Source organism: Genypterus blacodes, unplaced genomic scaffold (assembly GCF_046128005.1).
Source record: "Genypterus blacodes isolate CSIRO-AG114 ecotype Tasmania unplaced genomic scaffold, CSIRO-AGI_Gbla_v1 ptg000055l_1, whole genome shotgun sequence".
Classification (NCBI taxonomy): domain Eukaryota; kingdom Metazoa; phylum Chordata; class Actinopteri; order Ophidiiformes; family Ophidiidae; genus Genypterus; species Genypterus blacodes.
The window spans coordinates 3320247-3337172 of NW_027466867.1; the positions used below are offsets into that span (position 1 = coordinate 3320247).

The following is a 16926-nucleotide window of genomic DNA, read 5'->3' on the forward strand; positions in this document are numbered from 1 at the left end:
CCATTCTTGTATTTTCTTTATCTGTTGGAAAACTTTTTAAAAAAATAAGAGAAAAAGAAAAAGAAAGATGAATCAGACGTCGGATGTCACTCTTAACATATTAATAGATGTACTTATCAGAAAATCTCTGCCTGTAAAATGTCACAGCAGATGAGAAGTGAAAGCTTTCACAGCTCAGACTGTGGGCCTATAGGTGTGTGAAGACGGTGGACAGCTTCCGCTCCAGATATGAAAAGCTGGAGAGTGGAGCGGTGACAGACGAACGAATGCACGCACGCACTCACATCCTACTTCATCCACTCGGCCCACTGCAGCCTCAGGAAACAGGAAGCTTCATCTCCACCAAATCAGTGCAGCCGCTCATCCACGTTCAGGGTCAGTGTGAGCCCGACGGCACAAAGGTAAACTCAAACCAAAGAGCGTGCCGGCGGCTGGAATGATGTCACCGGTATGGAGTGTTGTGTTACGTGACTCGGATGGATTCGATTGCAGCTTGGGGCGAAAGTTACACTGCTACAGCAAACTGAGGCTTCAGTCCCTGAGCGATATGGAATCACTCCCATTCTGAATGTTGTGGATTCCACTGAATGGTAAATGTTTCCTAAAGAGGATGAGCTGTCCTGGAGTGAGGAACCTGACCTTTATTCTGCTTGATCACTTTGATATCCCATTGATTTCAATGGTGGGAGTTTTGGGCTATTCAATTCTATATCACCATTTTAGCTATGATAATTATTACTATTTATAATTTTACCAACAAGTAACAGATACAAATATGACAACAATCCTTTGTTCTGACTTCTGAGGGTTGAGTAGCTGATTGTTGCAGTCTGCCTCTGTGTTTGAAAAGCTTGAAATACAAGCCTCTGACAGATAAAGACCAATTTCCGTGCACAGAGCAAAGTCCTCAGCAACCCGAGTGTGTGTGGGTGCACAATACTTGATCGTCTCATTCACCAACGGCGAAGCGTTAATGGTGAAAAGCTGAAATGGCAGAGGGGGAGGAAAATGAAGGCTGGGTATGAATCATAGAAGGAGGAGAAGGAGGAGGAGGAGGGGGATCAGGTAGGCGGTGGATGCGCGCACACAGCGAGTGTGTTGATCAGAACCGCAGCTGCACACTGAGGTCAGAGGTGCCGAGAGGGAGCTGTCAATCACCAGAGCGACATGCCCACAAGACCTCGCCGGAAAGATCCAGACTGTGGCAGTGCGCAATTCCTCACATCTAGTTCTGACCGTGTAAACTAAACAGACAATCAGACAAGATGCACAACGACGGAATCAACTGTAGGTCTGTTGTTCCAGGCAGCGAATTGTGTATCAGAAGGAGAAGGCCTGGGAGCTCTGACACAGAAACCAAACACTGTACACTGGTTGAACTAGAAAGAAGAAGCTGTCAAACCAGTCTCTTTACCCTCCGGCGATCTTCATCACCAAAAACCACTCGGTTCAAACAGCGGATTTGGTACGTTAGGTTGCATTTTGAAAACTAAATGGAACTAAAATGGAAGAAACGTTGACAATACCTCTTGACGGAACCTCATGACATCCTAACAGAACTCTAGAACCTCTACAAGGAACTTTAGAATATCCAGCAGCTTAGAATCCAAACCTCTACCTTAACCAAACCGTAACCAAATGTGCTTAGACTGAATCAGGCTTCAGTTGGCGTTCACTACACTAAATACATTTCCTTCTAACCCCTGATAAGAACTGAAATGTTTTGGTGGCTGCAGCATTGTGTAACCGTTTCATAACAGATCCCTATAGAGCCCGTCGCTAATGTCACACACTCCGCGTGCATTCATCCACCGCTGCAGAGCTCTTTCTCAATAATTTAAGCCCGGTCCTGCAGTGTGTGTGTGTGTGTGTGTGTGTGTGTGTGTGTGTGTGTGTGTGTGTGTGTGTGTGTGTGTGCGCAGTTTCCACGCGTCGTGATTCCTCATATACAGAAGCGTAATCAAATTCCAACAGGGTTTTCATTGCCAGTGGCTGATCAGCTGCAGTCCGTCCAAATCTCCCTCCGTACACAAAAACCTCAATCTGGCCAAAAGCTTGTTTGTGTTTTCTGCTGACAGCGAAGCACGATCAGCGTTCTTAATATGGAGTGCTGGCAGAGGGAGTGGGCGCCTGTGTGGGTAGTAGTTATTGACTTATTTCTAAGGTCTGAAACACTGGGAAACTCACATCTGGCTGCAGGGTGTGTGAGACGCCTCAGGGTGTGTGTGAGACGCCTCAGGGTGTGTGTGAGACGCCTCGGTGAGTGCAGGGGAAGGGAAGCACGTCAGGAGTAACAAAACCTTTACTGTTCCCTCTACTCGTGTTTTGGTCACAAGATATTCACCTCCAACATCTAAAACACTGCTGCGGTTTATAATAAATACCTGGAGACGTTATGAAGAGCCCTAGCAACCACCTAGCAACAGCCAAACAGGTACTTAAGACACTCAGCAACAACCCGATAATGTTCCAGCAACCGCAGATTTCTTCTATCCTGCAGCACCTAATCGATGAGGACCCACCATGCAAACTGTTACAGGTCAACGACTCACACAGCTCATATGCATTTTGGTTTTTGCCTGAGTTTGAGTTGAAAAAGTCAAATTCAGGTCACTCTTTGCTGCGTTTGTTTAGATGAACACAGACAGAAACTGGCAAAAGGCTGAAGTTAGTGACTCCGCTGTGACCGTCAGTTAGAAATGGCCTCCAGGCTGATTGATTTGAGCAGTCCGGGGCGGATCATATCCTACACACCAACGGTTAACAGTCATCTCCACAGCAGAGATCAAAACACAGAGGGATGCAAACAGTTTAGATAGAGGACAGATCTATGGACGTCTGGTTTATAAGGGGAGGAGTTTGGGCTAGAAACCAAGGAGGATCTGGGGTTTGGGTTTTATAATTTACTTTGCAAGAGACGGACATGAAAAACCCCCACACACACACACACAAACCCCCACACACACACACACACACACACACACACGCACACACACACACACACACACACACACACACACACACACACACACACACACACACACACACACACACACACACACACACACACACACACACACACACACACACACACACACACACACACACACACACACACACACACACACACACACACACACACACAGATCTCATCCCATTAAAAACGTGTTAGATCTCAACAAATGCAGTGGAAGATGTTCTCATGTGTAATTCAGATCTATGTCACACGGGATAAACGTGTCTAAGTCCGTTCGTCACACTCATCCTGATGGGTTGATGAGTGCATTGTTGTCGCCCTCTGCTTCCATTTCTGTAAGGAAGTCATTAGTCGTACGCCTCCAGGTCTTGACTCCTCCCCCTTTGTGCTCTTCTGGGATTCGTGACAATTTTTCCTCAAGGACATTTTGCTGAATGTTCAATTTCACTATTTTTACACCAACCTCTTTCCTATTAATGGCCGTATAACATCATTCTCTGGTCATACAAGGTGAGTTGCTATGGCGAGTCTCAGTCCTTGATGCACCATCTGCTCCAACTGGGAGAGGAGGAGCAGGAGACTACAGGCTACACCAGAGGGATTCTGCTCTATTCTGGCCTTGGGACGTCTTGGGGTCCTCCAGAATCAAACCTTTCCTCTTCCTCCATCACTCCAACTTCCTATTCAGCTGCACACTGTAAACTTTTTGGATTATGGTATTATCTAAAGCAACAAACTGCCTCTCTTCTAGCTACGGGGCTTTCAATAACAAACGCAGCAGATGATTGGTCATGGAGGGTATATTGTGCTCAGGCAGCAGCTCGGTGCTTTACGGCCTCTGAGGGACGCTGGGTTGTGAATGAGTGGGTTTCCTTTGGCAATCGTTTTAATATTAACATCAATCACGAGCCGGGAGGATGGAAGAGAAAGTGGTGGTTAGTTTAATCACCACTTCCTGTTGCCCCCAAAAGACGGTCAGTGAGGTGCATTGCTTAATTAAAAGTTGTCCAGTGGAGAGCTATATAAAGCATTAGTGGAGTGCACACACACACACCGACACAGACACAGACACACACACTACTGAGGCGTAAGATGTTGGAGAATCAGATTATCTAATGAAGTGAAAGAGCAGGCATGCGGCTCTAAAACACTGCACATGGTTAAGCTCTCCTTCTACATGTGTGTCTGTGTGTGTGTGTGTGTGTGTGTGTGAGCTGAGACCTGAGCCTTCCCGCCTGCTAAACCACTCCGGTCCCAGAGGAATAAATGGAGCTATGGGGGGGAGAGAGAGAGAGAGAGAGAGAGAGAGTTCCTGTGCAGTTGTTTCTCCACAGCTCCATGTATCGATTCTGTAACGACTCACCCCTCTCCGCGCTTCGCTGGCCATTCGTTGCGGCAACACTAACAATTATACAATAATTACCTCCCCTGCTGCACTTATAGAGCGACGCAGGGTCCAACTGCCTCAGACTGCTTTACCAATCGGTCCTTAACCTCTGTCAACCCTGCAGTATCCAGCTAACCACACGGTGCATTGGCGTCACGACAGGAGGAGAAACGTCTTTGGAGGCGAGTCGAAGGAACTGAAGTCTCCTTAACCAATGTGAGGGGTTAAGTTTAAACAAAAGCTGCTGATAGACATGGGTAGACGCTTAAGGCCCCGGTATACAGGACATCATACAGAGTAGAACCTAGCAGATGCAATGAATACTGACTCTTAGTTATTTTTCCAGGAGGTGAGACAACAAATCTTGTGCCCAGGCGACATTTGGAGCAATTACAGCCAGGGGGGATGGATCAGAAGTAGACGACGACAAAGTTCTCGAGAGATTCACCGCGTTCACTGTTCTAGGACACGCTGACCGGTCCTGTTCTTTCATGGTATTGTCTGATGAGTTTTTTGAGGAACACCGAGGCCTTTTTATCCTGTCATCAGTACAGTCTGCAAAACACAGACACACTGACCTGCATCTCCTTGTCTCCATACTTGGAAGGGTTCTTGCTGCCCTGGCTCTTCCTGCGCAGCTTCTTTAACTCCGCCTGGCACTTCTCCAGACTCTCCCCTTTGCTCTTGTGCTCCATCTGGTACTTCTTCAGCGCAGCCTACGTAGATTAGGAAGACAAAAGGCAAACAAAGGGTGTAGAGAAGTCCTTAAAAAAGATCTATGATATCAGAAACCCTACAAGCTATTGGCATTGTTTTAGACTGTAATGAGCAAAGGGACGTCCAAGGACCTTCCAAGCTTTCTTTCTGGGACCGGTTCCAAACTACTGATCACCTTAATTGAAAGTGTGTAGTCACATTTGAACAGAAATCCTAATTTTGTGTGTCCAAGTGTGTCATATCTCATAAGGCAGAGGCGGGGGGGAAGTGATTGATGTAATTTACTGCAGTGTTACGGGTGAGAGCCGCCGGGAAAATGAAAGAGGGAGTGCACGTTTTGTCTCCGGCCAGTGGTTTTATTAGAACACGCTTCATAAGTTCTCCTCTCCAGAGACGTGGGTACAGTTAAAAGCAACACCGCATTAAGCCGCATGCATCTAGTTTGCGGTTTTATATGCAATCTGGGATATGACGCCGTGAATCTCAATGAGTGCGAATACTGGCTGCTGCTCTGAATCAAGGCATCATCGTTTATTAAGAATGTAGTTTTCCCTTTTTACAGTGGGGAAGATAGATAGAAGTTGGACCGGGTGTTCCAGAAGTCAATGGCCTTAAAAACAACAAGTCTGTCTCTACTCAGCGAGGGACAGCGAGTGAATGATGGCGGTCAGGATGATGACTGTAGGTGTGGAGTAAGACAGGAGGCTCACGTTGAGATATCGTGCATCCAGCTCCACCTTCTTCTCCAGCTCTGTCAACAGCTCGTTGTGGAACGACTTCAACTGAAAGACACACAGAAACGCATGCAGAGTAAACACCACCTCCAGCGCTTTCGGTGTGTGTGTGTGTGTGTGTGTGTGTGTTAGTGTGTGTGTGTGTGTAAACTGAAAGGCCATACAGAAATGCTGAATGTAAATGTAACCAACTACGATATCAACTAAGTAGATTGAAAGTGACATTTCAAATTAATAACATAAGAATAACAATAATAAAGGCCTTCATTTTGTGACCTCCGACCCCTTGTGACCTCCCGTTCATTCTTCTTGATTCCTATCATATATGTTAGTGTTTTAACTTTAACTTTTAACGCTTTAAAGCAGAGAATTTGGGTTTTCTCCACTAATATGAGAAGAAGAAGAACCATATTTCCTCTGCACTAATATCAGATCTGTTGTTATGCGGAAACTCCAAGACGACAAATCCAATCTGTTTGGCTCCAAAACCAGAATCTTAAAGAAGGGCAGGATCATCCTCACTACTAGCACATGCTCTCACCATTTCTTCAAGTTGGATCTGGATCTGTCTGTGGACTTCTGCCATCTGAAAGAGCACCTCCCCTGCAGAGAGAGAGACGACAGGGAATAGAATAAAAACAAAGGGAGAAAAGAGAGATTGCTATTATCACAACGCCTTTCACACTCACATCCACCGTGCATTAGATGACGACCATGCAGCCACAGACAGAACAGTAGACGGACAGGTGTGTAATATGTGTGTGTGTGGAGGAGGAGGGGGGGAGGCATGGACAAGATGAAACATCAGTCGTGGCGCTGACGAAGCAGACGGAACTCAAAACAAAGACAAGAAAAAGCGATCAAACATCACAGGAATATGCAGCACAGACGAAATTAAAGAGATCTAAGAAAGCTTGATATCAGTGTTCAAACCAAACTGCTGCAAAATAGGAAAAGGCTTTTCGATTTCTTTACTTGTGCCAATAAACACAGGTACAGCAAAAGAAAACCCTAGTGACTCGTTAGATGGTGTACTGTGACATCAAAGGGGGGAAAAGCACCCAGAAAGCTCAAACGAGAACGGAGTCAAACGTTCCCAAACAACAAGAATACAAAGTAAAAAATTTAAATTATAGTATGATTCATGCAGCCGGGGGGGCAGGGAGGGGGAGGGGGAGGGGGTCATGTTGTTTAAAGATACCTACATGCTGCCTCTTCTGAATATGCAATGCGTTGTAAAAAAAAACAAAGGAACAAAAAGATCTAAGTTTGAGCAAAGAACAGCGGGATAGAGACCTGGAGAGACAGCCAAAGATCAAACTACCCCAGGAAAACGAGACACACAACAGGTTTGTACACAGAAAATACTCAAGGACAGGAAGTTGGACATTATTGCATTTCTACTTGTCACATTTCTAACAATACAAAACCCCTGATGGATGGAAAATAGAGACAGGACTACTACTCCTTGATCCTGACAACTATTTGGGCGAAATCATTGAGTTTGGCTTGAGGGTGGCGCTAGAGAGAACACCTTTCTGTCAGACTTATTTCATCAGGCTTAGCTCTACATCATCGCGATTGACAGTTAAAGAACGTGGCTGCGGCAGGCGAAGTGTAGGCGGTTGTGTCGAATTGTTCGGCGGACAGTGAAGTAGTCTGAGCGACGCCTTCACTCTGGGCTGTTTGAACAGAATTAATGAGCTTAATGGAAGCGCTGCGGTCATGCAGACAAGACTCAGAGCAGAGAGGGGGAGGGGGTGGGGGGAGGTCAATGATGGAAGGTACTTTCAATCGAGCAAAATTGAGGAATTCCAGGTATTTGTACTTCAATTTTATGAGAGCTTCTTCTTGCCTTTCTGGATCATAGTCACAAAATCTAGGAGTTGCATAAGAATGAAGAATGATGAGTAGAACGGTGGAGGTCAAAATAAGATAATAACACTGGAAGATTTGGTCAGTTATTTTACGAAAAAAGTTCAAGTTTAGGGACTCAATTTTGCACAAAAATTGCTTTATAAGACAAAGATTCGTTATCTGTCCCCAAAATTCCTGGACGCATTTGCTTTGATTGCTTTCATGTTAATCCCAAACCTCCCTATCTTACATTGTGCATTATTTGGACTTCTACCTGCTAGAGTTAAGCTTCTTACAGATAACGAAAGCAGATCAAAACATCTGAGGCTCTGTCAGAGGCTAAAGCACATTGTTCCAGGTCTGGGACACACAGGTCTGGATTAATTGGGGAGAACTCGCGACTGGAGCCGCTTTTGTCTACTGAAAGGTCAAAGCTAATCTACAGCGCTGCATCCACACAACTCACTGTTCCAGAAAATGTCCTGCATTCACTCGTGCGGTTTGGTATTTGATTCACCGAAAACAAAAAAGGAATAATTGCAATTAAAAGAAACAAAATGCAGCCAATCGAGTAAAAAAAACCTGCGCATTATTGTTATTTAATACTCGGGAGGCCTGTGAGTCAGAGGGTGAGTCAGAGATTGACACTGAGCATGTGGGGAGAGATTACAAAACACAACACACACCTCCTAAAAATTGAGAAATAATCACTTAGCCCTGATGAACCAGTTAACAAAAAGGATCAGAAACCATGGAGACTGACTGAGGTCTGAACTGTTTCTTAGAAAGCTTAGACGGGATACTAATGAGAATAAAAGAGTCAATACTTTACTAATGGCAAATGATTAGAGGCTGATTCTTTCTATTTGGATCTGAATCTACATTAAAACACAGTAAACAAACAATTTGAGTGGTTAATGTGATTTCTTCCTAATTAAAAGACAATTGGTGTGTGTGTGCGTGCATGTGTGTTGTTTTGCCTTTGGGAGATGTGTGTGAGAAGAGGCCCATTACCCAAGGGAGGCACTCACACTGGTTTGATTACTCTAAACACTCCCCATGAGAAAGTGAGAGAGAGATAGACAGAGAGAGAGAGAGACAGACAGACAGACAGACAGACAGAAAGACAGAGAGAGGCTCCATTATACAAAGTGCTCAGTTATAGCCTCAAAGCGTCAGTTATTGTCCATATGGAGGAAGGTGTTTTATGTGCTGTATAGACAATTGGTGTGTGTGTGTGTGTGTGTGTGTGTGTGTGTGTGTGTGTGTGTGTGTTTTTCTGTGTGCGCTACATCAGCCAGGTTTGTCCTTTAAAGGTAAAATGATTGACTATTGTTGGCAGTTTGCCCATTTCCTCTAAAAACAAATACACACACACTTAAATTATATCTGCTATCCCTTTCTTTCATTCATTTCCTCTCTCCCTCTTCTTCTCTTTCCCTCCCTCTTTGTCCTCCTTTTCTCTTCCTGCCCTACTTTGCCTCCTTACTGTTACATATGTAAACATCCAATGGTAATAATTTCACTTGTAATGGTGTATCTCTACTTACATCTGAGGATATTGGTTATTTCTTCAGAACCACCATGGTCGAGCAGAGAAACATATAAGCTCACACTGCTGACAGTAATATAATGGCTGAGATGTTGAGATCATGAAGTCAGCATGTTCTTCTGCCCTCACAGTATAAATTAATTACCAGCTGAGTGTGTTAATATCAAAGCTAGTCTGTTGGATGGCTTCAGAAGCAAAATGAATCTATTTAAAGATGAATTAGGGTAGAGAAGGGCTACATACACAATCATTACAGGGGCGACTGATGGGGCGCAACATGGAGATGGATGATTTGCGATGGGAGTTGGAAGCGATGGGGATGGATTGAGCGAGGACGAGAGACAGAGACAAACAGAGAGAGAGAGATGACCTGATGGCTTTTTGTCTTTCTTGGCATCCAACTCATCACATCTGGGCTCTGATTGCTTGCCACGGTGGGCCATCGTTCACCCTGTCTGTCCCTGTTTCCTTCTGTGGAGTTTGTGCAGTGAGACGGAAACACTGCAGGTGAGACGCAACGCTCAGGCTTCGATTTGAGACTGTGATAAGGTTTGCTAGAACTACCTCAACCGTTTGAACCATGGAAATGCTCCGTTACGAGTAAAGGTACTGCTCAGTTGAAACAAGAGTAGGAAAATGGTGATCAACAAGGCCTCTGTTGGAGGACTCTGGCCCGTTGTGGACTGTCTTATATATTTGCAGACAGGGACACACTGGCCCATTTTATCTCTTACATTCAAATGTGTTCTGGTTTTCTGGATGCTGCCTCCTTTGTGATCTGATTTCACGACATAGTTTGATGCCGTTTGATGCCATCAAAGCCCATCCTTACTTCCTACAAACTCCCAGCAAAGTATCTGAAAATCCATGGATGCTGAAATATGCTCAAATTTTATCATCTTTAATTCTATTCATCCAACTCAACCAATCAATCACTCACTCAATGTTGTGGTGTCGTTGGGTCATCATCCAATGTATTTGGGGTGCTTGCGTGTGCGTGCGTGTGTTTAATTGTGCGGTACCTCCGATCAGGGCCTGTGCTTCACTCCATTATCAGCATCATTATGTCACCATTTGGCTAAATCCAGTATGAAGGACAATGCGACACCTGGAGGACATTTTCCAACAAGGTATTAAAACCGTATTAACTTCCTACAACCTCCCTCATATTCATCCAACAACAACACCCGTCCCTTATCTGTGTTTGTCACCTAACTGGCATGTACAAAGACGTACATTGTTCAGCTTAATGTAGACAAAAGGTGCGGAAGACTGCAGGGCACTGAAGAGCATCAGACGGGTGATGCAGCGGTAAGAATTGGCGTCACGGATGAAAGTGCTCAGCGTGTGTAAGACTTTGATTTGACCAGAGACTGTCTGAAGGGAAGCTAATGAGCTGGGAACACATTGCTCACTGCATCACCTTCATCTGTGCTCCTTCTTTACCCCCCTCTCTCTCTCTCCTCACTGCATGGCTTAGTAGTTCATCCCTTTCTCCTGGAGTGACTGCAGGACAAGGGCGTTCTTAAAGGACAGAGACGGCGGAGGAAAGTTAATTGGTACAGTGGCAGACAAAGGAGAGACCTGTCTGCTATCAAAGGATCGGCCGCTTGGGTGTTCTCGTAATCGAATAACTAACTGACCCGTGCCAGAAATTAAAACGTGTGACACGCTGGGAAAGAGCAAAAAAACTCTACAGGGTTTACAGTAGCCTCAGTCTGTGTCTAGACCATCTTCCAATGCGAGGCTCAACAAAGGTCATACTGTCAGTGGCCTCAGAACAACTGGTCATGATAGAACTGAAGGCATCCAGGGAAGCCCTCAGTCTCTATGGCGATCCAATGAGCTACTACAAGATAAATGTACCAACTCAAGTCTAATGACCGCTATTCTTTGGTTCTAAGTTCACCCAGGAGCAGAAAGTTCATGAGGGACGATGCGAGTGGGGGTAAGATCATGTTTATGTTTTGAAAGAAAGTGCTCTCACTGCAGATTTCCCTCCATGAAAACTGAGCAGTGGCAGGAACTGAGATTGGGGGTTGAGTCTCAGGGGAAATTCAGCTTGTGCCAGTTCATTGGAGCAGGGGTGGCACAGCAGGGGGGGTCACCAGCTTTCCCCTTAAAACTGGAGAACATTCAACATCATTATTGAGAGAGAGAACTGAATTTCCCTAAGAGTCACATTCAGGATTGACACAAATATCGATGTTTGTCAAGACATCATCTAAAGGATCTTAGAGATATATTTACCCTTTATGCTCTGAAACAAGAGCGGTGATTTAAGGGCACTTCTCTTCAATGAAAAATTAAGAGAAAATGACACGGTTAAGCGCACTGATTCATACCGAAACCACAGGAGGGAAATGTTGCCTTTGCGACCTGTCACAATTAAAGTCACCCCTGCTGCTTCCTAATGGAGTCGGAGATATCGCTGCCTCAGTCTCCGCCTGTGAATGAATTGGCTGCTATCTTACTGTACGTCTACAAATGTCTTGAAGGCCAGCGCACTTTGCGAAAACATGATTATGAAGTCATTATCTAAAGGTTAATCGTTCCCCCTGGACCTTAAATTTTCCCATTTGAGTCGGGCTAAGATTGTCCTAACGATATGAATGTGATGCTAAATCCCGTGTTGAGAGTTTGAGGAGGTGAGGGATGAAACAAAGAAGGAATTAGAGCCTACTACTCGTACCTACAACTCGTGGACGGGAGCTACGGCTCATGATGCTCAGTTGATGCTGTCATCTCAGGCTGCGGTTGTTGTTTCAGTTTAAACGAAGGGAAAATGGCAAAGAGGTAGGATAGAGTTCATCTAAGAGGAAGAACAAGGACTGAAATCGCCTTGTGGAGGAGAATGCCAGAGTGCAGAACACAGCGAATACCTCCTCTGCTGCGTCTGAATGGCTGAGCCCTTATATGGGCAGCGCGGGGAACCGGAACTGCAGGAGCGTTCCTGTGCTTTATTTTTTCATACCGCTATGTCCATATTTAGTAGGCGGAAGAAAGATGTCATTTTCAACCGCGCTGACATCACTGACGAGCCATTTTTGGAGTGTGCACGGAGCGTCGTACTCTCCCTCTGTCCTCCCCCTCCTCCCCCTCCTCCCCCCTCTCCAGCGAGTCGAGGCGTTTCATCTATATTTAGAAATGAGTGCCGTTCTGCCCGGGCATTATCTCCCAGGGCTGCCTGAGCTCCCACTTCACTGCGGGGGTGTTTTTGCAGACAGAAAGGGAGGAATGCTGAAAGAGAGAGAGAGAGAGGAGGAGTGGGTGGACTCTCACCTCTGCAGCACTCCAACAGTCATGGAGGAGATCTGTGTTTTTCAGCACAAAGGGGAGTCAGGCAGGGGAACAAGTGAGCATGCAAATGAAGAATCAAACGTTGAGAGCAGTGCTTCCTATTCCTCTGGTCTGGTGTCAGCTATGGTAATGAATAAACAACACTGCCCTGCATAAACAAGTGGATGTGACTCTGTTTATTTTGGGCCTTAAAGTGGATAATAACTGTGAGGCCTTTTTTTCTTCTGCTAATTACTCTGTTTGAGTTCTGCCTGTGCTCACAACGCAGTGTGTGTGTGTGTATGAGAGAGAGAGAGAGAGAGAGAGAGAGAGAGAGAGAGAGACAGCTTTAATCTACCATTAAATTGCTCTCCTGCTACCACTGCTGCTGCTTCTACCCTCTCTTCAGTCTCTCACATTATACAGCAAACCCAAACTGGGTAGCGCACCGGAAGTCCTAACAGAGAGGAGTGTCTGTAGGAAGACCCCACATTCCGAAAGACTCACTGTGTTTCAAGTACAAGGAAGATTACATAAAGATCACTTCCAATTCATTCTGATCAGACAATCTCTGTGGATCAGGATCGGCATAAACCTCCTCCTCCTCAATCCACAGTTTCATGCAGTCTTCCTCTTTGACTGCTGTGTGACGTAATTTAGACTAAAGATGTAAAATGAAAACAGTGAGTAGATGCGGTGAACGAGTTCAGCCTTGAGATCCAATCACATTACTGAGCAACGTATTAGACGGCGTTGAAAGGCTGGGATTTCCCTGAGGAGCCTGACTCGCGTTATTGTTCGTGCCATACACACTAATGTTTACCATCAGCGCTATTCTGCCATTAATTACAATCTTCAAACAAATGCTTGAACTTTCAATCATGGAGACTGGCGAGTGGTATTTCATCTATGGGTAATGAACTCTGCAGGAGCTTCAAGTTTGTGCCTGCATCTGTTTGTTTGTGAAGTTATAACAAGATTACTCAAAATCTTCTGAACTGATTTTGTTTTTCTTCTGACAAGGCAATTAGTTTTCCTAACAAATATAGGGATAAGAAGGTTTTGACTAGGACTTAAGTTCCTCCGACCTCATTGATCTGCATCCGCATTCATGTAGACTTTCAGATATTGCACACATGGAATGAACTTTCGAAATCAGCTGATAAATGGTCCTTGGTGTGTTTGACCTTCCCACCAACAAATCCCTCACAGGGTTGAAATACTAATCTATGTTTTCCATTTGCTTTCATGTATATGACTTATTCATTCTACAGCCGTATGCAAATCCTACACAAGTGAGTTACGGCCCACCCAAAGTGACTGATCAGGAATTCTCCTCACACCACACTGGATTTTTTTGACTTATGCACATTCACTCATTTGCTCGTTCACTATACTGAATGTGTGTGAAGTCATTTGCTGCAGCCACGGGGCTCAACACCAAGTAATGGAATATGATGAAGCATCCACAAAGCAATAAGAGCTGTTGGAGCATCTCCTCTTCGGTCTGCACAGATGAAGATGGACTCAATCTAGCCTGCTCACCCTCTCACTTCACTGGAGGAGGATGGAGGGGTTTGCTGAGTCAAAGTTAGGCCACCAAAAGCAACAACAATAATAACAACAAACTGTGACAGATAATCCCGACACACATACAAAGACAAAGGACCCACTTCACAGAAGCCCAGCCATATAAGACAACAAAACACTACAAGGAACTCCAGAAACCTCCACCAAAGTCTGCACAACCCTCAACAGAAGACATTTAGAATCCAGGTCAAAGTTCATACAGCGACAGAGACAGATTGTTTGATAGTGGCCATGATTTTGAATAGCTAATATTAGTCGATCATTAATACAAATCCCTGTTTAAAGACTGATGAATAATTGGGCAAAATGGTCCATTCTGATGTTCTTGATAATGGAACATTGAAGATGAGGGTATACGTTGGTGCACAGTGATTACAACTGCAAAATTGTAATAGGTTCCGCTATGACATCGTCTTTTAGAGGAATCCCTCAGCCGTGAGCGTGTGTGTGACGTTAATGCTGAGTGATAGGAATGGGCTCTCTGTGGGAATTAAGGACTGGAAGCTGAACGGAGAGACGGTAATAGGTTTTTCCACCGTTCGAAATCGGTGTGGGCGCCCAAAACCCAATTGTATATGCACTCGGAGAGAGAGAGAGAGAGAGAGAGAGAGAGAGAGAGAGAGAGAGAGAGAGAGAGAGAGAGAGAGAGAGAGAGAGAGAGAGAGAGAGAGAGAGAGAGAGAGAGAGAGAGAGAGAGAGAGAGAGAGAGAGAGAGAGAGAGAGAGAGAGAGAGAGAGAGAGAGAGAGAGAGAGAGAGAGAGAGAGAGAGAGAGAGAGAGAGAGAGAGAGAGAGAGAGAGAGAGAAGGAAAAATGAAATGATGAAGCTCCAGGAGTGTGAGGGACCAGAGAAGGGTTCCTCATGAATAATGGATGGCTGCTTTTATAACGACACCTCCTCACCTCAGATATCCCCCCCCCCGCCCCCACCTCTTTGCCCTCTTCTCATCATCTCATCTACCGCCAAACCGTCGCCTACTGCCTGAGTCACATCGAGCTGCTGAAGGAACGAGAGAATGCACTGATCTACTACGCCGGTCCCGTTCCCCCAGCGTGTGTACAGTCATCTACAGCGCGCGACATTGGCCTTAAAACACGCTACTACAACTAGGGAATGTACTGTACTTTCATTTCACACCCTATCCACATGATCGCTAACTAGAATATAAAGTCTAGAATGAGCAGAACCAGGGCTGATCCAGCTGAAATCAGACAATACGCCCATGTGAGAGATGTTTGGTCTTTACTGGAGGTATTTAGGGGGGAATTTCCTGTTCTTGAAGGAACACTCAGAGAAGCCGATTTCTCAAGAGCACAGTAAATATATGCAGGGTTAATTATGATCTGAGAGAAAATCTGTCTGATTATGCAAGGCAATGTGAGGATATCAAATCATTAGCTCACAGTAGGAGAAGATAAAAACTACTGGTCCGCGTCTGTGGTCGTCTGAATGTGAGGGAAGCGAGGGTTTAAGGAAAATTGGCGCTGCTGTGAGAAACAATTGGAATGAATGATTTCCAAAATGGGATTGACATTTTCCATAAATTCCAAATAAAAGGCAAAAGCCAGATGAAGGCCATGTGAGAGTAACAGGAGTTGAGTGAGAGTTTTGAGAATAATCTAACATGTAATACAAAGGTTTTTTAGTATTATCGTTTAAAAACTAGCATTTCTCAGTTCCAGCTTTATGTGGAGCAGACACTGATGAAGTCCCACTGTGCTAAACGCAACGTCCTGCTTGGCAACGACGTTGTTGTCATGCGTATGTCCGATTTCAGAGCGGTCATCAGCTGCTTCTGCTCACACCCCCCAATCCACCACCTGCTTGTTTACAACCCCTCCGCCCTACCAGGGAGGGGGGGGGGGGATGCTACAGTCACTAACCAGGACTCACCAAGATCCTTAGAGCCTTGACTTTCGCTGGCCATCTCGCCCATCCGCACCAGCGCGTCGAAGTAGCCCTTTGCAGCAAATGTGACACCTGGAAACATGGAAGCATTGGGCATCAAATCAAGGGTGCGGAGTCGATGTTTGACTTCTGCAGCTCAGCAACCCCCCTTCCTATCGCCCCCCCCGGGAGAGGTGAGACAGGGGCGTGGCAGATAATAGAGAGCTATAGGCCGAAATGGAGACTAAGCAGGGGGAGGGAAAGAGAAAGAACTACTCTAAACTCTAGTCGTCTAAGATGTAAGAGGGGGAAGAGAAGCTGTTTCTGGTTCTGCATCATCGGTTACTTCCATTCTAGCACCACACACACAGACACACAACACTGAAGGAAAGAAGTCATCCACCTGCATCTACGTTAACACTTTCTCATTAATCAGTTCCTAGACGTGCCCACTTTCCAACCCATCTACACTAGAAGATCCCTCTAATCGCACACATCCATACATTACAGTCAATGTTTACTGGCAGCTTGGAGAGTGATTAGTTTAGTCCATTTAATATGTGCTTGGCATGGTGCAAAGTTTGATTGATGGCTCAGCAGTTTGATACATCCATCATGCCAGCAGCGCCAAGAAACTGCGTTTACTGTTACAGCCTGTCACATCAAACGTACAAATCAAGTCTTAAACACAAACAAATGTTGGCATAAACCGTTGAAAATACTGAGCAACAGTTTGCTCCGACAAGCAGCTGGTTGCTAAGCTTCTAACTAACACAAATCAGAGCTTGAAGTCGAATTCCAGACTCTATTGCAGTGACTTTAGGCGAAAAAGGAGGCAGGGAAAACAAAACAGGTACACAAGCTTCACTGCATGCAGCCTGGCGTCACTTAGCAAAACAACACAACCACTGAAAAGAGCCGGTACCCTCCCCCTCCTCCTCCTCCCT

The 16926-nt window shown here is 45.3% G+C and overlaps 1 protein-coding gene across 2 annotated transcripts in view; it reads right to left on the reverse strand.

Annotated features, from left to right (window-relative positions):
• Positions 1-16926, reverse strand: part of baiap2b (BAR/IMD domain containing adaptor protein 2b) — a 39473-nt gene that overhangs the window by 6937 nt on the left and 15610 nt on the right. The window contains exons 5-8 of one of the 2 annotated variants that reach the window (XM_076151942.1): positions 15986-16072; positions 6357-6418; positions 5792-5863; positions 4943-5080 (exon numbers count right to left, since the gene is read on the reverse strand). In XM_076151942.1, the coding sequence (XP_076008057.1) occupies positions 4943-5080; positions 5792-5863; positions 6357-6418; positions 15986-16072 (359 nt within the window). The remainder of the gene's footprint in view (positions 1-4942; positions 5081-5791; positions 5864-6356; positions 6419-15985; positions 16073-16926) is intronic. The other variant, XM_076151943.1, reaches the window with a different exon arrangement.